The sequence below is a fragment of the Orcinus orca genome, chromosome 19 (assembly GCF_937001465.1).
Source record: "Orcinus orca chromosome 19, mOrcOrc1.1, whole genome shotgun sequence".
Taxonomy (NCBI): Eukaryota; Metazoa; Chordata; class Mammalia; order Artiodactyla; family Delphinidae; genus Orcinus; species Orcinus orca.
This window is the reverse complement of record NC_064577.1, coordinates 23,502,701-23,528,624: the sequence shown is the minus strand read 5'-3', so window position 1 is coordinate 23,528,624 and position 25,924 is coordinate 23,502,701. Positions and strand designations below refer to the sequence as shown.

The window sequence follows — 25,924 nt, the reverse complement described above, 5'->3', positions numbered from 1 at the left end:
GACAAATAAAAATTCTTGTTAAAAAGAAAAAAAAAGAACTGATCATTTCCACCTGATAATTAGCAAAAATGGGCATTTTTTCACCCTTAAACTAGTTTAAATACAGGCGGATGTCTTTCTACTATACTAAGATTTTTCTATATCTGTTTTTCCTAATCCTCAGAGCTTAATGAGAGATCGTTTATTCTATAAAGAAATATAGCATATATGGCCACAGTCTAGAATCTGCTTATGGTAACAGGAAACTTCTGTCACTTGAAAGGCAATCTTGCACGGTTACATCATGACTCTATGGTAACTCATATGGCGCAGGGTCTGCCCTCACCAGAAAGCATGGCACGCGCGGCCCAGGGTGAACACTAACACTGCACAGAGAAGCAGGAACAGCCAAGTCTCCACAGAACTCTTTCTATTTATTTAACTGTGTATGAGCACTCAGTTAATGCTCCAAAATAAAAATGGTGCAGTAAGAGCAACTTTTAACAGAAACCGACAAGAAGCTGCGATGCCACTGGCCACGTGGCGCTGCAAAGAGGGGCCAGAGAGCAGTCTGCATGGGGAAGCCTGGACAGGGAGAGGCGGAAGGGAGGCACGGGAAGCAGGTTTCAGACGGACAGGGACACAAAACTGTTGTACTGCTGGATGTTCCGTTTGAGGATGTCCGAGCACGGGCCAAGAACACGTTCAAACCTCGGGCGGTCCAGCTTGACGCACTTCAGCGGGCCACGGGCAGCCACGGTGGCAGCGCGAGGACGATTCATCAGCAGCGCGATTTCGCCTGCAGGAGGGGAAAGGGCTGAGAGTAGGCTAGCTCCCTCAGAAACGTCTTCTGAGGGGCGCCCTCCGGGGAAAAGAAAACCCGTATTTTTCCTCCTAGTAACTCAGTACAGGCCACACTACATCTGCACCTCAGGAAAAAACCAACTGACAGATATGAGACAATCAATAACTTAATTATTAACTGAGTCAAGGTCAAAATCTCACACTACTTCTCTGAGAGCCGAAAACTAAAATAAAAAATAAAATTCAGGGCTTCCCCGGTGGCGCAGTGGTTGACAGTCCGCCTGCCGATGCAGGGGACACGGGTTCGTGGCCCGGTCCGGGAAGATCCCACATGCCGCGGAGCGGCTGGGCCCGTGAGCCATGGCCGCTGAGCCTGCGTGTCCGGAGCCTGTGCTCCGCAGCGGGAGAGGCCACAACAGTGAGAGGCCCGCCCGCATACCGCAAAAATAAATAAATAAATAAAATAAATAAAATTCAGGAGAAGAAAAGGCAAGATTATGAAAGACTGTGATAGCTCACTGAGAAGTGACTTACAGAAACTGTGTTTATTGTGAGGAAATCCACATACCAAAATAATCAGAAGGCCCCAATCTTCCCACTTCAACAAATTCTTCATTTTCTGAACGACGCTGTAGCACAGCAGCTGAACCCTATAACAAAATCACCAAAAAGCAAAACACATTAATACTTTCAAATCCTGGGTGGCATTTTAAATATCCTATGCAATTTTAGCTACTCTGCAAAAAAAAAAAAAAAAAAAAAGGACTCAGCAGTTATTTCAAATCCTCTGTGTTCATGTGATAAAAGGTAACTGAAGAGTCACTACAGGCTTGACGCTTATTTACCCCCGCAGTTCCTGCTAGGAGGTACTTCTCATCACGCTGAGGTACTTCGAGGGTTCAGACTCAGTATAGCAAACTGCAGAAGGAGGGCCAAATCCAAGCTCACTGCTTTTATAAATAAAATTTTATTGGAACAATACACCAACTCATTTAGATACTGTCCATGGCTGCTTTCCCACTATGACAAGAGTTGAGTCTGCAACAGAAACACTATGGCTCATAAATGCCTAAATTACTTACTGTCTGGCCCTTTACAGAAAGACTTCCTCGACCCCTGGCTTAAACAACAGCGATTAGCATCTAGTGAGCCACATTCAGCGAATCTGCTCTGTGGATCTCCTTGGCTGGCAAGAGTATCTGCTAGACATTTCCATGGATTGTGACGATATAAAACATGGTAACATTTAGAATTTAAATACCTGCCTTTGATCCTGTTTGCCAAATTAGCCCAAATGCATGATTTTAACAAGAACGGTGCAGTATATCACAGCCTGTGTGCTAAATGGCTGAGTTCTGTTTGGCTTCTGTGAGGAGAATTAATTCGAGTAGGTCAGAATTCGGCTATTACTTCATGCAAAGCCCTCATTTAAAATGTGGTGGCCTGGCCGAAAACCAAACGACGACATTTCAAAGGGAACGATAATTTTTAAATAAAACTGTTTATCTTAAGAACGGTAGCTGTAAATGAGAACTGGTGTCCCCCTATTCCCCGCCCAGTGCTGCCCCGTCTTTACCTCTAAAATAATGAAGAACTCATCTCCCGGCTCCCCCTGCACCACAATCTTCTGCCCGTCTTCAAACTGCACTGGTTCCAACGCATCAGCTACCGTGAGACGCTCCCACTTGTCCAGAGATTCTAAAAGGCAGGAATCAAAAGAATTTCTCTGCATTATTTGGTATTGCTAAAAAATCTCAAAACAAAAGGTATAAAGAAGTCAACCAAAATACTCTAGTAGTGGCTCTAATCCAACATGGCACCTGTCTTCAACTACCTCTCGTCTCACCAAGATCCTCCTGTTACTTACAGATGACCCTAGAGCTTTCTTTCAGTAGCCAAGTGGCCAGGTTAACCTATACCAACTGCGTCCGATGGTACAGGGATAAGAAAAATGTAACGGTTAAGTATTCCTAAAGAATGCCATCAATGCAATCGAACCTACAATTACAGGACCCAAAAGTAATAGTTCCAGAGATTCAGAGAAATAATGTATCAATTTAAATCCTCAGTAGAATTTATTTACAAAACCAACAAGAGTAACTAGAAAATAACTTTTGTTCCCAAAGGCCAAACTAACACCCAAGACACTAAACAAATGTAACCATTTCAGAGAAAGCACAAATAAGGGCAAAAAAGTCAATTCACTGTAACAAAGCAATGACTCAAGACTATATCACCTTATAAATCGCCATTTCCCCTCCCAATGAAGAACAGCTTGTAATAATGTCTCTAAGTCCACATAACAAAATATGTAGAAATGCCTCCAATTACCCTACTTTACTCTAAATTTCCCCACACTTCTAGCATTTTTTCAGAGAAAGCAAGCTAATGACACCTATTCTTTCTACAGAGGAAATGCATTCTTGGAAATACTCACTTTCCTGAACCAATAAACTCACTGACGGAGCAACAGAGAAACAAGTCCCAGGGGGAACAACTGTGAAAGTCCACACTCAGGAGAACACTTCCAGTCTTTCTGTCTCTCCAGGAGGAATAAGTAACACTTATTTCTAATTTAGAGGTCTGTCATATACTAGCAAATTAAACGCACTTTAAAATTACTTCTAATTTAGTCACACTTCAACTCTGCATTCCATATGGTTTTTGTTAACCATTAAAAAAAGAAAAAGAGTTGATAACTGGAGTAATCTTTATGAAATACAATCAGTTTCCTTAAGCATGACTAACACTTCAATACAACAATTCTCCGTGCAATCTTCCAAAACTTACCTAAAATAGACACTTTACTAAGAAACTCCTCATACATCTTGCGCTTTCTCAGTGTGCTTCCCTATAAATGAAAAAAGAAAGTGTAATTCACATCACGCTGTGGAGTAAGAAACACTGTTTCAAGTAAATGAACAACAACAGAGAAGTCAAAGCTTGCTACTGCTGCTTGATACATGACTGGTTTCTTCCTGTTGAAGATGGTAAGCCCTCTATTCAGTTCAATCAAAAGCTCTTAGTAACTTGCTCCTAAAAGAAACACCAGGTATATGCCCAAAGAATTCACAAATTAGCGAAGTGTCAAAAAGCAAACAATCAGTTCTCAAAACAAAACAAAACAAAGAAACAAAAACCCAAGTCATATATGTGACTACAGTTGAATATATTTCCAGCCCAGGGTCCTTTTCCACAACCCTGATCCTCCACAGAAGGAAGGAAATACAACTGCTACCATAGAAACAACATCCCACCCTGACAAAAAAAAGTGCCGTAACCCCAAACTAAACCAAAATGTCTTATCTGCAAGGTTTGCTAAATACATCTGGGGGACAGAAAGGGGAAACACACAGTTCCTCTATAATAAACATCCCTTACACAGTAAACTGCCTTGGCAATTTATATACTTATAAATATATATGTATAATATGTATTTATATTATTTAATATTTATTATATAATATGTATCTATTACATAAGTATATATATAATAGATATGCATTATCTCCATCCCCAGTACAGAAAATTTTCTAAGTATGTAAATATTTATTATATAATATGTATCTATTACATATACATATACAAGTATATACACAATAGATATACATATCTCCATCCCCCAGTACAGAAAATTTTCTAAGTACATCCAACCGCATACTGTCAAACAGCCAGACATGTAATACACAAATTTAAGAAAGCCATTTAAGATGACTAATGCCATTTACTGGGACTTAAACACCCAAGCTACTCCATAAATTTGTCAGAAAGTTCTCATAGAGTCTAATTACATCAGCAGAACATTCCAATGGTTTTATTACTTCGTTTATTCCTTTACAGTGAGAGGGGACATGAAACCTGCATCACTGCTAACCTCCTTTCCATTTAGAGAAGCTGATGGCTTCTGAGTGGCCTTCAATAACGTCATGCACTCGGAAGCGGCACCTCTCAGGCCAACTGTAATGTGTAAAGATCAGCTAAGGGAAGAGGCACTGACTGACAAATGGAGAGATTCCCAAACATAAGCTGACCACTGCGTATACACCACATTTGTTTCCCATGTTATTTCTGGCCAAAGTTTTGTTCTAAAAGATCACTGTCTCAAACGGTATAATGAATAATGCTAAGTTGGGCTTAATACAAGCATTCAATCATTAAAAGTAAAAAATATTCTCATTTTAATGTGGTGATACTATTTAAACATTAGTCACACAGCCTGGATTGTGAGCACTCCAAAACCCACGTATCTTACCATGAGGATTCTTCTATAGCTGTCTCGGTCGATACCCCACAATTTCACATTTGTCTTTGCCTTGACAGTGGCTGCTCTAGGTGTTCCATAAATCAAAGCAAGTTCCCCAAAGCTCCCTCCTTCCCCAACACTGGTTGCCCACTCATTGTTGACATAGACCTAAAATACAAAAGCATTGTTTTTTTCTACATAGACAAATACGTAAGTATTAAAAACCTGCAAACCTTTTTAAGAGGTCAGAATCCTGAACTTTGTTTTAAAAAATAAAATGTGTTACATTTTCGGTACACAACGGAGCAAAACAGCTGACTTCTGACAATGAGTTAAGTAAGTTCAGAGTGTCTGTAATTTACCTAGTTTAATTATCTGATAAGAAAAAGTCCTCTGTAAGGATGACCAGGGCAAAAAAAGTGAACTAAGCATTAATATTAACCACATGTATTTACAGAGCACTGTGCCAGGCACGGTGCTAGGCAAGCATTTTACCTGCAGGAGGTACCGAGTTTTCTAATAATCTTATGGGAGCAACAAGACTTCCAGAACCAAGAAAGCTGTATACCCAGTCTCCCAGCTCACGACCGGTCTAGACTCTCCCTGACACCTGTCTTATTCCACAGCACACACACATGCCTTAACCACTAATCTAGCAAAAGTTCTGAACTGTAGGTCTAGCTGAAGAAATTACCTTTAGAAAGTATCTGTGTCAGTAAAATATTTGGCAAAAGGAATCGAACATACAAGGATGTAATAGCCCTTCAGAAACTCTTAGAAGCAACAAATATCAACAAGTTGACTTTTAAGATTATCAACATATTTTTGCAATTATTAAATCTTACATCCATCTCTCCTTGATCAATCACATAGAAGTTATCCCCTTCATCACCTGAAAGCGAGGAGAGTAAAAAAAAGTTAGAAGCATATTAATTAAAGAAGCACAAATCAAACCAAATTAATGTAAAATAATGAACTTATGTCAGAGAGGTGCTGTGAGAGAAGAGTATATTACAAATGAACAGAAACTTTCAAGAAAAAAGTCCAGCAATTTATTTTAGAAGTCGTAAAACTGAGTTTTTAGTCATCTCGTGGCAAAGAATGCCTCTGGAAAAAAAAAAAGCCACTTGTATGTACAAAGACATTAAACGCTACATCATCTATAACAACAAAACAAGAAACAACTCAAATAGTAAGCAACAAATATCAGATTGTCACTAAACAAGAAAATATATGGATTATGAAGACCCATGAAAATATCGAGAGTAAATAAGAAAGGAAAAAAGAGAGGACACCAAAAGATGAGATCCATGTTACTATATGTGGTCAAAAAAGGTAAGAACCAGTAGAAGGCACAGAACCTTACAAAGAGACGGGCTAGATGATGAAGAATAGAAGTGTTGTGCTTATTTTCTACTTTATTTTACTTTGTAAGTGGTTAATAAGCAATATAAAGGATATGTGAAATATGTGTGGCTCTGGAATTCCATACAAAGTAAAAATGCATGAATTCCCTTTAACAGTTACCATAAACAAAACTATATCAGATGTTAGGGAAATATTAGTCCCTTAGGCAAAGTGTGCCTTTTAGCTCAGAAGATTTTAATTAAAAGAAATAAGAAAACCCAGTAGTATAACAGAAGGAAAATCATGGGCTTAAAGAGGAAAACAACTTCAATAATAACAGTGCGTGCCATAAAGCAGCCACCCTTACCCTGCTGAATAACAGTCTCTCCAGCAATAAAGGACACCGGAAACATGGCATCAAAAATATCACTGCAAGGGAGAGAAGGCCTCGCGTTACATTTCATGTGCTGCTTCTGTGGATTTCAAACATTAACCTTAGAATTAAAGCTCCCAGATTTTCAGCCTGGATTGTTATCAGGTGAACAATTACTAAGAGCCTTAAAACTTGCAACAGTGATGAGACTAGTTTGGGACACCAACTGCACTGGAAAAATAGTATAACAAAGTACCTGCACCTACCTTCTCTCATTATCATCAAGATGTGAAAACAGTACATTCTTTTCAATGGCTTTGGCTAAAGCAGCCATTGTCTTATAATCTTTTGGTATAACCTAAGAAAGAACAGAAAGTCAAAATGACGATTCCATAAACCAAGACCACTTCATGCTTGCAACCTAAATTACAATGAAATGTCAAGCTACATTACGGTATTTAAACAAGGCTGCTTTGAGTTAAATATTTTCAACATAACACTCTCACGCTGTCTTTGATCCACAAAGTTCTCAACAAATATTGACTCAATAATCCCCTTTGCCTACATCTAGGCCTGTGTTTAAAGGCTAGTATTTGGTTCCTAGTCAACAACTAAAGGAACAAACCAAAATCACCTTGCCCAAGGTGATTAGTGAGGCAAAACTAAGCATTTTCTGACAACTGGTCATTTTCTAAACTGTGATCAGGTACTGTTAGTCTCACAACCTCTTGCAAGCTCAATTCCCTTCCCCCTTCAGGCTAACAGCTTAACTCGAAATGGCAGACTGGCTCTAAGAGCCAACTGAGACAAATGACGCTCGTAGGGTAAAAGGCTGAAAGCCACAACATGAATTACAGGATGTCAAGAAACTGGACACCATGATTCAAGAGAAAAAGGAGTACTGCCTGCTCTTCTACTGCAAAACAACAACATGCAAAAGAAAACCCCCAAAACTCACTTATGCACTGTTTCATAATTACTGTTAGTTATTTCCTCTGATGGTATGCTGTTACAGAAACCTGTTCCCCAAGTACCCAGGAACTGTACAGGATGGAGTACGATCCATCCTGTTTGTGTTTTACTACTCAAAACAGTGCACGCATTCATCAGAGAAGACTGGATGGCTACCACGTGGGTCCCAGTGCTCAGATATGAACACTACCTTCCTCACGTAGGATGCAGCATCTTCCTCCGTGTAGACCTCGGCACTGATGGCGCCTCGTCGCCTCCGGCCCTTTACCGCTGGGTTGGGTGGAGGAGGAGAGATTTCATCCTCCCTCGAGTCTGCACGAGCGCTCGCTTTCTGCAGAGTCTGGATCTGTTTTGCCTCCTCCTGAAAAAGATTATAAGTTTATAAAATGAGACCCTTCAGCATGGCATTCTTCAGCTGGTATTCTCATACTCCAATGACGGTCCTTCTCAGTCACTTCAAATCTCTCCCTCTATTACCAAGCTGAAAGTTAAGGGGCAAAGGTCAATTACAAATGGGGGGGAAAAAATGGAGAGTCAAGCTTGAAAAGAAATACTCTGGAAAGACTTCACTGTTTCTCAGAGGGTAACAGATGCTGTATTTATTAATGAACAAAAGCCACTGGTACAGGGCACGTAACATGCAAATAAAAAATTACATACTCATTATGATAATATACCGACAATGATTTGTAATGCACTCAACAGTAATGAACTGCAAAACAAAAGGCTGGGAAATTAGTGTGAGATCCCTGCCCCGCCCAAGAATGCCGTCTAGGAATAATCACTCAGGCACAGCAAAGTGACAGAAGAATGCCTAGATCACTGTGCTACTCCATTCATTCAATATGTATTCTCTGGATCTGCCACGCCAAGTCTACACGAAGCAAGGGGAACATAAAAACCAGTCGGAGGGCTTCCCTGGTGGTGCAGTGGTTAAGAATCCGCCTGCCAATGCAGGAAACACAGGTTCAAGCCCTGGTCCGGGAAGATCCCACATACCGCGGAGCAACTAAGCCCGCGCGCCACAACTACTGAGCCTGTGCCCTAGAGCCTTCGAGCCACAGCCACTGAAGCCCGCATGCCTAGAGCCCGTGCTCCACGACAACAGAAGCCACTGCAATGAGAAGCCCATGCACAGCAACGAAGACCCAACGCTGCCATAAATAAATAAATTTATTTAAAAAAAAAAAAAAAAAACACCAATAGGAGAGAGTCCTGAGCCTGTGGAGCTCATATTGTAGCTGGAGTCTCAGGTATAAACAAATAATGAAATGTGATGGCAACCTAGAATTTAACTAAGATCGGATGTAACAATACTTCTCCTAACAGAGCTGGAAGCATTCTTTATGATCAGGGTTGACACTTGAAGTTAAAACAAAAAAAAGTTTACCCGCTTTTAAAAACTTATTAAACCAATCCGTTTAAAACTGATATCAACTACTTAACGTTCTTATTTTTCAGATCTAGGGCCTTAAAAAGAAATTCCTCGCAGGTCTTCAGTAAAGAATGAGTTATGCCCTGACGTAAAATCAGAATGAAAAAAGCCAAGAATGGTGAGCTATTTACATTCTCATTCATCTGACTCACCCTCCATTATTTTTCTAAGCCGTCTTTCAAATTCTAAATGAACTCAGCATTTACTATTTCTGAAAATTTTTTGATAAAAAAGAAACTAAGGAGCTGCCTACTTTTTCTCCTGCATGGTACTCAGCTCTGCATTTGGCATCAAGACAAACAAAAGAACATATAAATGCAGCAAGGAAAGTCTAGAACGATAACAATCAAGGCATTAATAGTGTTTATCTCTATTATAGACTCATGTTTGATTTTTATTTTTTGGAGGGAGGAATTGGCTTTATTTTTCTCATTTCTCTAGATTTTCTAATTTTCAATTAAAAACACAGTTAAGAAAAGCCTATAACAAAAACAACTTTAATATATTTGCATATTTAGTTACAAATGCACTTACCTGTTGACCAAATAATCCAGTAAGTCTACTGCCAGGAAATCTATTCTAAAATATGCGTGTGTGTGAAGTGACAGATATACAAGGTTATTTATTATATCATTGCTTTTAATAGTAAAACACTGGAAACCACCAAAATGGTCGTCAACATGGAGATTAAATAAACTGTAGTACATCCATACAATGGGATACCATGCACATGCTGGATGTGAATTTGTAAGTGCCCATATATTATCCCTGGAACACAGTGTCTTCCTGCACTCTAGGAAGACAACGAAGTGGGGAAAAGACTTTTTATTGTCATATCCTTTTGTACCTGCAGAATTTTGAACCATGTGCAAATATACAACCATTTTTTAAAAAATACATTTTTAAAGAAAACCCACTTCATTGTCATTCCGGTAATTCCAGTAAACAGGTGAGGTTTTCCCATTCCATATTAACAGAGGACTTTAAAACTCAAGTCTCCCCCAAAGTCTAAAGTTCAAGAGTATAAATGAAAACACAAATTCTACCCCAAAATCTGTCACTGATATTTCACAAAAATTTCATGGAAAGTTTCACAAGTAATATCTCATTTGGAACTGTCTTCTATCTAACTGAATTTTTAAGACAATTCTGAAGTACCAAAAGCATTTTGATTTTAACACTGTTCCATGGGTTTTCATCTTCAATAGCAATAAGCTAGAACCTAATCCTGGTGACTCAGAGCCATTACTGAGATCATCGATTTCTATTATACAGTTTTACATCCTTTTTCTTGCTGTTGTCATTCATCCTTCGGTCAGTCTCCTCCCTCCTCAGTTCTCTCACTTATTAAAACAAAAACAGACAAAAGAACCCCTCCTGGTCCACTTACTGTCAACACATCCTAGAGTATTAAGCTCCGGTGCTGTGCCCACCGCTTACTTAATATGCTTTCAACAATCACTATTTGTCCCCTCCCTGCCCCTGCAATTCCATGCTTCCCTGTAGGTGAAGTAAACGTCCCCGTCCCACGGACCTGGGGCTGGGTAAGTGGCTTGTTTTGCCACAGCATGTCCTCTTGTAAGATCTGACTCTGGCCCCTGCAGCATCCGATCCCTCTCGGCCTTGGGAGCAGCTCCTTCCACTCAACCCCAGAACAAGACACATGGAGCCAAGAAGAGAAGATGGGCTGAGCCCACAAGAGCTGCACATTACCAAGAAATGAGGACTTCTGTAGTAAACGAATGAAATTTGGGGGTCGTATGGTACAACATAAAGCTACTACCCTGTGTGACCACAGGAAGTTACCTGATTGCTCTTAGTTTTACCTGCTACCTCTGTAAAATGGTGATAATCAGCAACCTCACACATCTGAAATAATGAGCATGTATGTACGTATGTAAAGGGCTCACACGGTACCTGGCACACAGAAGACACTCCATGGTCGGAGCTATTAAAATTCCTCTGATCTATCAGACAGGGCGGTTCTAATAAATATATGCAGAAAAGAGGATTCAAATTACAGGTAACAGTCTGAAATAAAACGCAGAAGCTTTCAATGGAGTTTTTTGGTGCATTTCTTATCGAGCAGTTGAGGGTACCAGAAACATGACCCCTGGTTAACACAGGGAAAGAGATGACAAGAGCGTGACCATATTTTCACACATATAACCTAACACCTAATGCACAGAGCAATGACCTGTTGAAAAGTTGAAAACCTAGTTACTTGAAAGTTCAGATATTTACATTCAACCCTGGCTAAAGGAATGTATACAAGTGAACAAAGATCCTTGAATTATAAGAAAAAGCGTTAAGCTGTGACTTTTATTAAAAGGCAAAGAAGCCAACACACATTAAATTAAAAAATCCCACGTGCAAAGAAACTACTTTAATCATCATTTCTTGTTTTCCCCTTGCTCAGTGCTTAAACAGGGCTATGAGAGTACAGGCTCTGAAATGAGCACCACACACGCAACACTCCCTATAAAAAGACACACCCTTCACGTCTCACCAACCTCATCCCCTCATCAGATGGCTTCTATTGATGTCCCAAAGAGAAGAAGAGGGATCACCTTACAGTGACCAATTTCAGAATCAGGTCTCCAGAAACACACTTCACTTCAAAACAGGGAAGGCCCACAGCAGCCTGGCGCTACAGTATTTCACTATCAGGAAACTGCTTAAATAAGAGAAAACCAGACTTTCTACCACAATTCCAAGACAGCAAGGCTACATTCATCGGGACTGGTTAGTTTTTTGTTGTTGTTGTTGTTGCGGTACGCGGGCCTCTCACTGCTGTGGCCTCTCCCGCTGCGGAGCACAGGCTCCGGACGCGCAGGCTCAGCGGCCATGGCTCACGGGCCCAGCCGCTCCGCAGCATGTGGGATCTTCCCGGACCGGGGCACGAACCGGCGTCCCGTGCATCGGCAGGCGGACTCTCAACCACTGCGCCACCAGGGAAGCCCCTGTTGTTGTTTTTGATTAGTCTAATCACGGTACTAGACACCAATTTCAACAAACAGCTTTTCAAGAAAACAGTAGAAAATTCCTGATCACTGAGCCACCCAAACATTTTTTAAACACTAGTAAAACAGCCTCTTTTACTAGTAAATTATGCTGGTTAAGAAACTGTCCAAACCAGTGGGATATATTACAAATATTTCTGCAATACAATTAGATAATTAACAATCATATACCTAAGAAAATGCCTCCCAACTGGTTCACAATTATGAACCACATCAAAACTTCAATATGCTTAAGAAAACCTGTAAATTTATCTCGCTGAATTTCAGAAGCAAATCAAATAAACTACTCAAAACAATCCAAACTTTCTCATTCATCATTTTTTGAGGGAAGTGAACTGAAGCATCGACCTTGATGAAAAATGATCATTTTGCTTAGAAAAGCACACACCACATGCTTAGGTCCCACTGACACAGAATGAGGATGAACAACAACGACTAAAAACTGCACTAATTTTTTTTCAAGAGGAAACAAGTCCTGACCAGAGCTGTAAAGTAAAATTTTGACAACTATCAATCTTGATCTCTCTGTTCTAGAGTCGATTCACCTGAGACATATTCTACAGTAAAACACACTTCACTAATTCAGAGTTTCTGAAATATCAGTCACAAGCTAGACTCAACTGTTTCATTACAGTGATTTCAAAAAGTGGGATAAAACTTATAAGTTCACTTGCTTTGCTGAAGAAAAAAGCATTAAATGCTTTCAAGTACTGTAGAAGTTCTCACTTCAGTGGTACAGCAGTACCACTGCTGTACTACTTTTTAAAAAATTTTTATTGGAGTATAGCTGATTTACAATGTTGTGTTAGTTTCTGCTGTACAGTGCTGTACTACTTCTGATCAACTGTACCTAGTCAGTTATTTCATTTAGTCAGTTTTATGTACTAATTAAAATAGTTACAAGGAACTATATGTTTGGAAGACGAAAACCTGTTAGCCAAGTAAACTTAGCATACAGATTGGTTTTGATAAATTCTACTGATTACAAAGTTAAAAATTACTTCAAGTGCGTTAACTACATTTCTTTTCTGAAGTTCTATTTTAGATGATGATGATGATTATAGATTATGATTTGGTCAGAATTCCTTTTCTTCCAAAAGGTACAAATCAGCGACACTCTACAGCATCCCCTTTAACAACCGTCAGGGTCATCTCATGCTCTGCCCCATTTATTTTTACCTTCTCCAACCTCTCAAAGTATTCCCTGAGGAATGCCATGGGCCTCTCGGGCCGCGCGGTGCACAACTGCACGATGGAGTCCTTGAGCAGGGCCTGGATGTTGTGCTTCTGCACGTAGAGCTCGCATTCCCGGAGGCTGCGCTCCTCCTCGCTGGCGGTGCTGCCAGACGCCATGGCTCACTATGGGGAAAACACACAGATGCCTGTGAAAACTGTTTACAAAGAGCAAATGTCAATTTGGCCTTCGACCTAACAAATTCACTAGGCAACTGATTCACAAGGATTTCTTTCTACGTAGATTTTTTTTTAAACAGGGAGGTGAGGGCTAGGGAGTCAAGTATGTACAGAAATAGCATTCTCTCAAAGTAGTGTTTCACTGAGGTCCTGCTGCACAGGATCTAGGCTCTGCAGGCAGCCACAGTGAGAAGAACCTCAGCTCTCCGTTGGAAGTATGAACCACTTATCCCCGGCAGAGGCGGGGTGCGGAGGAGTCAGGCCCTTAAGGGAATTTCATTCAGTTCTCCTCCTACAAAAGAAATCATGATGCCGTGCAAAGTGTGTACATGGTAAACGGGACAGAGAATTATAAGGGCACACAAGTCAGCTCTAAGTGAAAGCAAGAAAGCACAAGAAAGAACATCTGACATTCCCTATTCGTAACCCAGATCCCAGGGGAGTGTCCTAATCTCACCCAGCAAACCACTGGAGCAAAGGCTCTGGTTAGCCAACTACTAGCACAATCAACATTTTTTAAAACACAAAAGAAACGCCAGATGAGTTATAAAAGCAACTTTTAATCCTAGACTCTTTTTACCAGATTCCAGCTCTAGATGATAACACACTTACCCACTAGTAAGAGGGCAAATCCTTAATAGAAAAAAAACCCCACATAAACAAAGAAACACCTTACTAAGTAAATGATAAAAGATTTGGACAGGAAAAAAAAACATTTTATTCATCTGGACAGGAAAATGTTAAAACATTAAGTTTTAAACTCACATGAAGACTCAATAGATAAAACTGCATTTAGTGAATTTTAGAAGGTTCAAACTACCTCGATGTGAAGTAAAATAAACAAATATAACAATGGGCAGCTAACCTTACCCTGGAATTAAAAGCTTACTCATTTAACAAAAGAGCCATAAACTGTTTTCCTTTCAACTCCTAATTATTAAGTAATTAAGATTAGAAGATAAAAGTGAGGTCTCCTCCACTTTGCAACTGAATTCAATACTAGTTGGTCTTTTCCAAATATAATGCACACAAAACCACTGAGATGACACTGTAAATTTCAAAGGAGAAAGAATCAGCAGAGTAAAGAGCTACCGTGCTGTTAGGCATCTCGTTTTGACAACTTTCACGGTAAGGGTCAATAACGAGTAAACTAATTAACAGACCATGAGAAAGTCTGTAGCTCCCTGACAAGCACATAAACTAAGAGGCCACAGAAAAAGACTCATGCTGCTACTTCAGAAATAAACACTCTAATACAAACACAAAAAACAAAACAAAACAAACACACAAAAAACACGGTACTTTCGGACAGATTTACACCAGCCCCTTTTCCAGTTCAGACAGCCACATGAACTGAGAATCCACTTCAGTAGGATTTTCTGCATTTGAAAAAATACTGTACTGAAAGCCACCGAGAACAATGATCAATCAGATCTTTTTATGCTTCAAAACATTCAGATCCATCTCAGGAATATCAATACATGTATTCAACGGATCAGAGAAATCATTCGAAGATCTGGTCTGTGGTAGAAATGAGAGAACTGGGGCTAAGCGTGAGACTGGTTTGTTGTTTGCAACAATGCATTTAAAACACCAAAAGGAGGACACTGGAAATAAGGTAGCATATTAACATAAATGCCCCAGGACTGGCGCAGTCAGGTCACCGTGTGAACCCCGGAATATCCGTATTTCACGGTCTTATTTTTTTAATCGAATACACCTAAATTAAGTCCGTCCTCGTACTTGGTTGTAAGAGTCTAACAATTTAGCTCCCCCCCGCCCCCAATTATTTAACTGCTGCAAAACGTACACTGCATTGCCTCTCCTCCTAAGAAAACACTGAGATTCTTTCTTTCATAAAGTCGGTTGTGACACAATTCCGTTTCAAAGGGATCACATGCGAGGCGCTATGCCAGACACCTTGAGAAACTCGCTGATTCAGGCCGCAGACCCTCAGACCAGCCAGGAGCCCTTCCTGGGGGTCATCCTCGGAGCACCGAGAAGACCCATCTCTCGGGCATCCCTCCGGCGGTGACGCCGTTCGGCGTCGCACCTACACTGAGCTGCCGGGGGAGGGGGGGCGGGTCACAGGTACCGCGCACGTTTCGGGGGCAAGGACACGGAAGTGCCCTTCACTCCACTTAGGCCACAGTCACGGCCACGAGAGGAAGGGAGGCCCATCCTGCATCCCGCTCGGGTCGGAAGACCAAGGGGAGACCTGGGGGGGCGGGGACCGGGAAAGGGGGGCAGGGGAGAGGGGACAGAAAGCCACGGATCGGCTGGGCGACGACCACCGCGGGGGCGGGGCGACAATCCCGGGAAGGAAGGGGAAGCGCCCGCGGAAAAGGCCGGAGAGAGGAAAACGAGGACTGCCGGGTCCCCGGAGCAGCCGGAAAGGCAGGGGGTCGATGGCGGATTCCGGAGACATCTCGCCACCGTCCTTCAGGAGACGCGGGAGGGCGAGCGGGGAGGCCGCAGGGGCGGGGCGGCCGGAGCGGACCCCGGGGGTCTGGGGGGCGCAGACCCGGGCTAGGGAGCTAGGCCCGCGGGGGGCCCTCTGGAGGCGCCGGGCCGGGAGGCGCAGGGGGTGCGGCCGTCCCCCGCAGGTCGCTCCCCGCGACGCCATCTTGGATCGGCCCGGCGCCTCCAAACGGGCGGCTGGCGGCAAAGCTGGGCGCGCGGGGGCCCCCGCCGAGGCCTCTCACCTGCGGGCGGGCTGCGGCGGGTTCGGACTGCGGTCGAGGCGGCGGCCGGCGGAGCTACCTCAGTGCTCCCCTCCCAGCCCGAATCCACTCGGCTACAGCTGCTGCTCGGCGGCTCCACCGGAAACGGCCGCGTCGCAGCCAATCAGTGCCCAGCTGCTGACGTCAATGCGCCTCGCTCTGGCCAGAGCCGTCGCCTTGGCAACCTTAAAGGGGCAGCGGCCCCGGGTCCTCCGCCGCCGCTCGTTGAAGGACCCTCGCCCCTCCTCCGCCTGGAATGGTCCCCCTTCTACCCTTCTTTCCGTCCTGCCTTGTCCCTCGTCCGCAGCTCTCCTCGCGCTTGCCTCTGGTCTTCTCCTCACTCTCTCTAGCCCGAGGCTTCCCTCCTCTGTTCACCTGCCGCCCCTTACCTGTTCCAGTCTGGACGCCACAGGTCCTCTTTTTTCTCTCTGCTGCTCTTCTCTCGCTCTCCGCGCGGCTTTGGGCAGCTCCCCTCTCTCCTCCTCGCCTCTCTTCTCCCCACCCTCACTCCCACCTCCCTCGCCGCCTCCGCCTTTTCTCCCTGCCTTCAACCCCCGCCCCCAACCCAGGCCGACCCACGTGGGGCGTCTCGGATGACAGGTGGGCGACTCCGCCCCGTAGCCCGGGCCGGAGGGGGACGCGGGGCCGGGGAGGGGGAATCCCTGCCGCTTCCAAGCCCCGGAGGAGGAGGCGGATCCGCTGCAGCTGCGCCAGGGGCCGAGCGCGGGCGGATCCCGGGATGCGCACGCCCGCCGCGTATCCTGTGCTCGGCCCGCGCCGCGGCCTCCGGGCTCCGGGCCGCCATCCGGTCCAGGAAATCCGAGCCCTGCCAAGTGTCTGTTTGGCCAACCAGGCCGCTCTCCCCTCCATGGGTGCTGTCGCCAGTGGAGGCCACACAGTCCCTACGGGCACAAAATGCTGGAAAGGACTTTGTCAGGGTCCAAGAGAGGCCTGAGTCCTTCTAGCTCCTGGAATGCCCCCATCCTCGCCCCGACTCCTCATAATGAGAAGTACAAAACGTGCCGGTGGGCACAAACCGTCTGTGACCACACGAGAAATCTCAGCCGCCTGTAAAAACTGCCCTCATCGGGGATGATGGAGGGGAGGGCGGGGGAGCGACTTCTATACTGCTTCAGCCATTTTTTTTTCCCATGCAAGTATCCGCCCGTGGAAGAGGAAAGGGGATGAGAGGCAGGGGACGCTTTCGGACATATGAAGTCGCTAAAAGAATAAAGAAGGTCCTTGGAACACACGTATCTTTGTGTCTGGCTGGTATCTGTTGTACCCTTGGGGTATATAGCTCTAGGGCTGTATGTGTAATATACACAATGGATTTAACACATAATGCAAAAAATATATAAATACCTCTAATAATTTTTATACTGATTCCAGGCCGAAACCGTAATATTTTGGATATATTCGGTTAAATATTATTAAGATTAATTTCGCTTTTGTTTTTTACCTTTTTAATATAGCTATTAGAAAATTTTTAATTTCCTCTGACTCGTGTTTATAGTATTTCTGTTGGACATCACTGTCCTAACAGGCCAGCTGCTCCCCGAAATCCACCAGTATGATAAGGCCCCTGCTTATCAGAGTATTTCTTTTATTTAGTTGTGTTTATCCCACCCCCCCACCCCCAGCCACGGACTTTCTGAAAGTCAGAGGAAGCATAGGCACATCAGAAAGGCCAGATTAAGCCTATAAGAGGGGAATGTAGGGGGGAAGTTTCTTCTCCCACCTATGCCCCCATGGGACTTTCGCCAGGGATGGGTGGAATGGGAGATGAAAGGCACAGCCTCAGTCGTATATATGATTTCACCCTTGTCAGTACAAAGAAAGGCTAATTAAACTGAACCCTAAGCTGGCAAGCAGGAGGGGGAATTCGATAGCACTGAGCAGGCCCGGTCGCATTCTGAGAAGAAAACACTGCGGTCGGATAAATCTGAGTTTGGTTTCAGGCTCTGCCATCTCCGGTAATTGACTTAATCCCCGTGAGCCTCAGCTTCCTCAATCATAAAGGATGAGCAGGGCTGTGCTAAAAGCAATAAAGATAATAACGGCACACAAGTCTGTGGCACTTACTGTGTTCCTGGCAGTGTCCTAAGTGCTTCACTCATCATAATTAATTGAATCTTCATAATAAACTCTAGCATCAGTATTATTATTATGTTATTGTCATGGAAGGAAAATGAGGCCTGGAGCAGTTAAGTGCCTGCTATGTTTCATACCTAGGCAGTGAGCTAATCACTCTCCTTTGCAGCATGTATGTAAAGAAAGTGCCCAGCACAGGGCGGGATACAATAGATAAACATTAGTTTGCTTCCCAGTTGCTCTCCCCTTCCTCAGGAGCTACCCACTCTACTAGGTTAAGACTTGAGTTGCACTGTGTCCCATCCTCAGTGTTACCTTCCTAAGAGAGTCAAGACGCTTAGAACAGGGAAAGCAGCAAGCTGGTGACATTGAGCCTGGTGTTTTGGGTGGCAGCTGACTCCGTGCTGAGGCCTGGCTGTGTGTCCCCATTCAGCTGCATTCAGGCGCCAGTCCAGCCACGGGCCGTCGTTTCCTGTGTCCGTCGCACTCAACCTTGTTCTAGCTGCCAAATCCTCCTGGGCTGGGGCTTTGAAAGACAAAAAGGGAAATGGGCAGCAGATAGTTGAGCCTGGGGAGAGTTCACTGAGACAGCTGCTGCGAAAAGCCAAACAGCCTCGGTGGTTTCCAAACGCTGCGAAGGCTCTTTCAGTGCAGCCGGCCGTGCCGCTGCGAGAATTTCAACTCATCAAATTCATTTCAGAAATGACGGTGGTTCCACCCTAGCTTGTGTGGTTTCCCCTTCTCCAGAGGCCTTCTGCCCTGAATTCCAAGGTCTGTCAGCCCTTTTTTTCTTCTTTTTTTTTTTTAATCTGTGTCCTTGGAAAACTCCACAAAATGAGTTTCTACGGTAGTGGCGTTGTAAGTAAATTTTTCTCTTCAAAACAAAATTCCTTAATTGCTGTTACAATGTTTGTGAAACAAACAGCAGCAAACAATTTTAAAAGCAAAATAAACATCAGTTATGCATTTAGTAAGCAGAAGTTGAACTAAGAAAGCCAGTGTACATAAATAGAGACACAAATGTAGAGAACAAATATATGGACACCAAGGGCGGAAGGGGGTGGTGGTGGGATGAACTGGGAGATTGGGATTGACATGTATACACTAATATGTATAAAGTAGATAACTAATGAGAAATGGCCATGTAGCACGGGAACTCCACCTCGCTGTACAGTAGAGACTAACACAACGTTGTAAAACAACTACACTCCAATAAAAAAAATGTTTTAAACAAGAAAGCCAGTGTATAAAAGGAAGGAATATTTTGGCATGCCATTTCTTAGTGCTTCTTATGTTTAAAGTTTCCATTGGGTGAGGCCAGATGCACGTATTTCAGGTTTCCAAGGAGGAGTTTTCAGACTATCACCACCTATTGGTGCTGAGTATATATGCTTCCTGTGGAACTCAAGATTGTGGTTTCAAAGATAACCTAATTCCAGCAAGCATTCCAATGCCAAAAGTCTTTCTGCTTTTCTCACTGGCAAATGTCCAGGGAGGAGCTGATGTTGCAGCCTTGACTCTGAAGAGGGTCTGGAGGCCCAAATTCTTCCTCTGGGAACCTCAATCTTTTCTCTTAAGGCGTTTATAGAGGGTAATGTGCCTTACTTACAGACTACTGTTCTAAAGGTGAATCACGTCTAAAAAATACCTTCTCAACAACATCCAGACTAGTATTTGACCAAAAACTGGGTACCAGGGACTCGCTAAGTTGACTCGTAAAAATTAATCATCGCAAGCGTGAGTCAACTCTAGCCCAGATACTTGTATGAATGTCTTCTGAATATTCTTCTCCCAGATATGGATCTCCTTTGCCTTTGCTAGTTTTAACTCATGCTAATCCGAAATCAGTAGTTCACAGATCTGGGGCTTTAAAGAAAAATAGTGATGATAAGCAACCAGAATTTACTGTATAACACGGGGAATTCTATTTGATACCTTAAAATAACCTATAATGGAGGGCTTCCCTGGTGGCGCAGTGGTTAAGAATCCGCCTGCCAATGCCGGGGACATGGGTTCGAGCCCTGGCCCGGGCAGATCCCACATGCAGATCCCACATGCTGTGGAGCAATTAAGCCCATGCGCCACAACTAATGAAGCCCGTGCACTGTGCTCCACAATAAGAGAAGCCACTGCAATGCGAAGCCCATGCGCCGCAACGAAGACCCAACGCAGACAAAATTAAAATTAAAAAAAAAAAATAACCTATAATGGAATATAATTTTAAAAAAACAACTGAATCACTCTGCGGTACATCTGGAACTAACTCAACATCGTAAATCAAATATACTTCGATTTAAAAAATTTTAGTCATGGTCTCCTCAGAGAAGCTCATGAAAACAAGGGCTTTCTTTCTCCCCAGAAAATATGCCAAGCATACACACATATGACATTTATCGTCTGATTTCAGTGGGTCCAGAGATACTGACGCTCATCCATGCCTGGACGTCAGGTTCAGAAGACTTAAAAGGTATTTCCTGAGCATACACAGGGCAGGCCCTAGATGCCTGGGATGCAGAGAAGGGGAAGGATGAGCTATGGCCCTGCCCTCGAAAGCAAGGAGTACGATTGCTGTATCATATGGTACGAGTATGTTTACTTTTGTAAGAAACCTCCAAACTGTCTTCCAAAGTGGCTGCACTATTTTGCGTTCCCACCAGCAGTGATGAGAGTTCCCATTGCTCCACAGCCTCACCAGCATTTGATGTTGTCAGCGTTTTGGATTTTAGGCATTCTATCGGGTATGTAGTGGTATGTCGTTGCTGTTTTAATTAGCAGTTCCCTAATAACCTATGATGTTCAGCTTCACTTTCTATGTTTATTTGCCATCTGTGTATCTTCTTTGATGAGGTGCCCGTTAAGATCTCTTGTCCATTTTCGAATCGGGTTGTTTGTTTTCTCATTGTTGAGTTTTAAGAGTTCTTTGTGTATTTTGAATAAAGTTCATACAATTTTCAAGTCACATTCTTTTGCTTTCTTTTGACAATTTTAAAATGTAAAAATTATTTGTAGCTTGTGAGCTGTACAAAAACATATCGTGGGCAAGTCAACCCACAGGCCATAGTTTGGCAACCCCTGCCTTAGAAGTTTGGGTTTTCTACTTAGAGCCACTGGGGAATCATACAATGGTCACGTGCAGGGAAGAGACGTGGTCAAGTACACACTTTATCACTCTGCCTCTAGTGAAGCGAGGGCAGGCCCAAGGTGTATGAGGGAGCTTGGAGCAAAGACACCTGCTGGAGTTTGTTGCCAGAATCAGGTGAGGGGTGGGAATGGCTTAAACTAATAAAATTTTGATGCAAGTGAGTAGAGCCGGGCCTATTCCAGAAACACTAAAGAAATAGGAGAGACAGAACCTAGGGATTGATGTGGAGCTTCAGGAGGAGGGAGACTCGAGGATGACCCCTAGGTTTCTGTCGCAGCCAATGAATCAATGCTGCTGCCCTTTACTGAGTCAGAGAAGCCGGGAGGAGCAGCGGGGGTGGGCGGGGTGAGGGGCCGCGAGCCATCCACGAGGGGCTGTCAGTTGTGTGCTGGTTGGAAGCTCAGGAGACAGTTAAGGGCTTTGAAATCATCAGCTTATTCATTTCAAAGCCGTGGGCATGAGTGACATCCTTCCCAGTAGCAGGTGTTGAGAGAGAAGCAAAGGGAAGCAGGAAGATGGCATGAGGAGGACCAAGAACAAAAAGATAAAGGGAAGAAGGGATGTTAGAAAGCAGGCAGCAAACCAGGAGAGAATGGGGGTCGCAGAAGCTGAGGGGGGCAAGTGTTTCGAGAAGAAGACAGATGCTGCAAAGACACAGAATAAGAAGTGAAGAGTCAGGGCAGTTCACAGCACCGGGAACCAAGATGACACTTCTGACCTGCAATCAAGGGGGAAAGGATGCTCAGAGCTGTTTTTCCACATGGACTCCTTTGCATGACCAGCCAGCAAGAGATTAGAGAATAAATAATCATGAGGCTATTGCGCTGATTAAAGCCATTTGAAACTTGTATCCCTCGAAAGGCACAGGGAAAATACACAGAATGTCAAGGCTGCATTGTTTCCATTAACTGCTTTCCTACTCACATCCCGTGGATGGAATCCTGGATGGTGTTCTCACCCAACCAATTCTACACTGTGCTTTCGGGTGTTGGCCCCAACTGGCACATTGCCGGAGCCTGGTTCTCCTGCCTTCCCAGAAGTGCTGTGAGCCACCCAATATACGTTCAATAAATTCCTTTTCTACTTATGTCATCAAGGGTTTGTTTCTTTGCTTACATGAAAGAGCTTTGAGTGATATGTCCCTTATCCTGTCCTGGAAAATAACAGTATAAAAATCTCCAGGCTCTTGTTGGATAATAAGGGAGTGACCTATTTGTTAATGTGCAGTCTTCATGTCAACCAAGAGGGAAAAAAAAAAAAAACCACTGCACAGTGACTGTGGTCACCCAGTCAAAAGTCACAACTGTGTGGAGAGTCCAGGCTGGCCGGCCACACTTTGGTCAACCCTTGATCCACCCATGCCTGAAGATGGCAGCCAGAGAAGCGAGCTCCGATCAGGGGCCATCACTGAACAACTCCTCACTCTACGGTGCAGGGGCCATCTCCACTGTAGAGGATGAACACAAAAAAACTCTCCTCTCTAAGATGGAGAAAAGCATGGAAAAATTTTCAACGCCCATGCTGAGAAACCCTATGTGCCTTTTCCACTTTGAAATAAACATTCTACCTTTTTTTTTTTTTTTTTTTTTGCGGTACGCGGGCCTCTCACTGCTGTGGCCTCTCCCGTTGCGGAGCACAGGCTCCGGACGCGCAGGCTCAGCGGCCATGGCTCACAGGCCCAGCCGCTCCGCGGCATGTGGGATCCTCCCGGACCGGGGCACGAACCCGCGTCCCCTGCATCGGCAGGCAGACTCTCAACCACTGCACCACCAGGGAAGCCCACATTCTACCCTCTTAATCGTGGTTATGGGTGAGCTTTACTAAGCAGCTCTCATGGCTGGCCCTTCGGGACTGAATCTTGGCTTGCCTCCCCAGCCCTGCCTGCTCTTCGATTTGGATTCCAGGATGGAAATCGGTGCCCCACATCTGAATGTTTTCTTATCCCTTCTTGCTGACTTGGTCATATATCCTCAACCATCTCCTTCCTCTCTCTCCTGCCCCCATGATATCCCTGCCCCCTGCACTGAGTTCGGGATTCTGGATTTGCAGCTAGCTGGCCTCCTGGCCCATGTTCTTACAGACGCGTCTTATCCTCCCACCCCCTTGATACAGTCTGAGTTCCTGTCCTGGCATTCCCTTGCTCTTCTCTATTTTTCTACCGCCCATCTCTCTTCGGCCCTAGTTGGGAGTACAAGGTGTTAGCATTTTAGGCAAAGCACAAATTCCTGAAGACTGATCCTGAGGAAGGCTGCTGGGCGTTGTCGGGCACCAACTAACCCGGCACCACCAAGTGGCGATAGTATAAACAGCGCTTAGGATTCACTCCAGCTTTGAAATTATGCGGCTGGAACTTTAGGTCATTTTATTTAGATTTGCATCAAACTAATGCATATATTTTTGTCTCTACTATGCTTTGCCTTGACCACTCATTCAATGACAGTTTAATGTGAACCTACCCTGCCAGGAACTGTGATCGTCCTTACAAGGGTCCCAAACATGGTCCCTGGTCCCTAGGGGGAGAGACAGAAAAATACACACGGGGGCTTCCCTGGTGGCGCAGTGGTTGAGAGTCCGCCTGCCAATGCAGGGGATATGGGTTCGAGCCCCGGTCTGGGAAGATCCCACATGCCACGGAGCAACTGGGCCCGTGAGCCACAACTACTGAGCCTGCACGTCCGGAGCCTGTGCTCCGCAACAAGAGAGGCCGCGACAGTGAGAGGCCCCTGCACCGCGATGAAGAGCGGCCGCCACAACTAGAGAAAGCCCTTGCACAGAAACGAAGACCCAACACAGCCAAAAATAAATAAATTTATTAAAAAAAAAAAAGTGAAAGGGAGACAAGGTCATTTACATGGCTGTTATTGATAGAAAAGAGGAAGTGCACCCACCTGTCGAGAAACTTCTGTGGCCCTTGGCTAGCGAAGTTCTGACATGGGTTTTACAGCGGCCCTGCCCTCCAGGCCCTTAGCGCCCTCTGCTTTCCCAAGGCCACGCGCTGATGTAGGTCACTGCCTACAAGCACACAGCTATCAGTCAAAATCCTGCCCAAATGTCAAAGCTCAGCTTAAGGAGTTTGGCACCCATGAAGTTGCCTCTTTCCTCCCTGGTCAGATGTTCTTCCCTCATGTAGTTCCCTGCCTTGTTTTCCCTTATTTCATGGCACTCAGCACATTCCACGTTATAATTCAATGTGCACATGTCTCATCTTACTGAGGTGGTTTGTGGTTAGAGTGACAACTTCACAGTCAACCTACCTGGGTTCTACCTTTGACACTGACAAGCCATGTAACCTTAGGCAGATCACTTCCTTTTCCTTAGCTTCAGTCTTCTCATCTGTAAAATGGGCATTAGAAGAACATCGTCCTTGTTCTCTCAGTAGGGTTCCTGGCACCTGAACTATCGGCATCTTCATCCCCATTATTGTCTCCTCTTCTCTCAGTGCTGAGCCGTCCAATGCAGTCGCCACAGGGGGCTCTTTAAACTGAAATCAATTATAATTAAAATAAAGTGTAAAAGTCAGTCTCATGTCAAGTGCCACAGGTGGCTGGTGGCCACCATATTGGACAACGACAGATATAGAACATTTCCATTGTCATGAAAGTTACATTGGATGACACGGGTCTAGAGCAAGGATTGGCTTGCTTTCTTTTCTGTACAGGGTCAGACGGTAATTATTTTAGACTTTGCAGTCATATGGTCTCTGTTGCAACTCCTCAACTCTGCCAACGTAGCATCAAGACAGCTACAGATAATGCGTAAACGAACGGGCATGGCTACGTTTCAGAAAACGTTATTTATGGATGCTTCAACTGGAATCTCTGGTTTTCACATTTCACAGAATATTCTTCAGATTTTTTCAACCACTTAAAAAGGGGGAAATCACTCTTAGCCTGTGAGCTGTTCACAAAAGATAGACCATAGTTTGCTGACCCTTGCTCTAGCATGTAAGCTCCATCTGGACAAATCTCCCACCTTTTACTTATTTTATTATAGGTCCATATCCTGGAATACCTATTCGTGGGTGTCTCTTATGCAGCAGGCTCCTGTCCTGCTTTGGAGGAGAGTCACGCAGAAGGTCACAGCCTCTGTATTGCAAGAGCTCACAGACTGTAGTCAGCAGAATAATGGCCCCCAAAGATGTCCACCTTCTACTCCCCAGAATCTATGATATTTTATATCACATGGCAAAGGGGAGTCAAGGTTCCACACGGAGTTAAGGTTGCAGATGACCTTAGGATAGGGAGACTATCCTGGATTATCTGAGTGGTCCCCATGTACTCACAAGGGTCCTTAAATACAGAAGAGGAACACAGAGGAGCCGGTGTCAGAGAGATGCCACGTAAGAAAGACTAGACCAGCCATTGCCGGCTTTGAAG

The 25,924-nt window shown here is 44.2% G+C and overlaps 1 protein-coding gene across 2 annotated transcripts; it reads right to left on the bottom strand.

Annotated features, from left to right (window-relative positions):
- Window positions 1-394: 394 nt before the first annotated feature.
- Window positions 395-16,956, bottom strand: PRKAR1A (protein kinase cAMP-dependent type I regulatory subunit alpha). 2 transcript variants are annotated; one of them, XM_033438385.2, is made up of 11 exons: window positions 16,702-16,956; window positions 13,356-13,535; window positions 7,909-8,079; window positions 7,013-7,104; window positions 6,741-6,802; window positions 5,872-5,918; window positions 5,036-5,194; window positions 3,574-3,634; window positions 2,360-2,481; window positions 1,352-1,433; window positions 395-778 (listed from the first exon to the last, which is right to left on the bottom strand). In XM_033438385.2, the coding sequence occupies exons 2-11, from the start codon at window positions 13,527-13,529 to the stop codon at window positions 606-608; spliced, it is 1,143 nt and encodes a 380-aa protein (XP_033294276.1). In that variant the 5' UTR covers window positions 13,530-13,535; window positions 16,702-16,956; the 3' UTR covers window positions 395-605. The 2 variants fall into 2 exon arrangements, with proteins under 2 accessions (XP_033294276.1, XP_004275464.1); XM_004275416.4 differs by lacking the exon at window positions 16,702-16,956 and adding an exon at window positions 16,295-16,675.
- Window positions 16,957-25,924: the final 8,968 nt, after the last annotated feature.

Excerpts from the sequence above, each read along its gene's own strand:
- PRKAR1A (XM_033438385.2), bottom strand. The coding sequence starts at position 13,529 with ATGGCGTCTGGCAGCACCGCCAGCGAGGAGGAGCGCAGCCTCCGGGAA. Across the intron at positions 5,195-5,871 it reads TTGATCAAGGAGAGATGGAT|GTCTATGTCAACAATGAGTG; the intron begins GTAAGATTTAAT and ends TTTGTATTTTAG. Across the intron at positions 3,635-5,035 it reads GCTATAGAAGAATCCTCATG|GGAAGCACACTGAGAAAGCG; the intron begins GTAAGATACGTG and ends TTTCATTTATAG.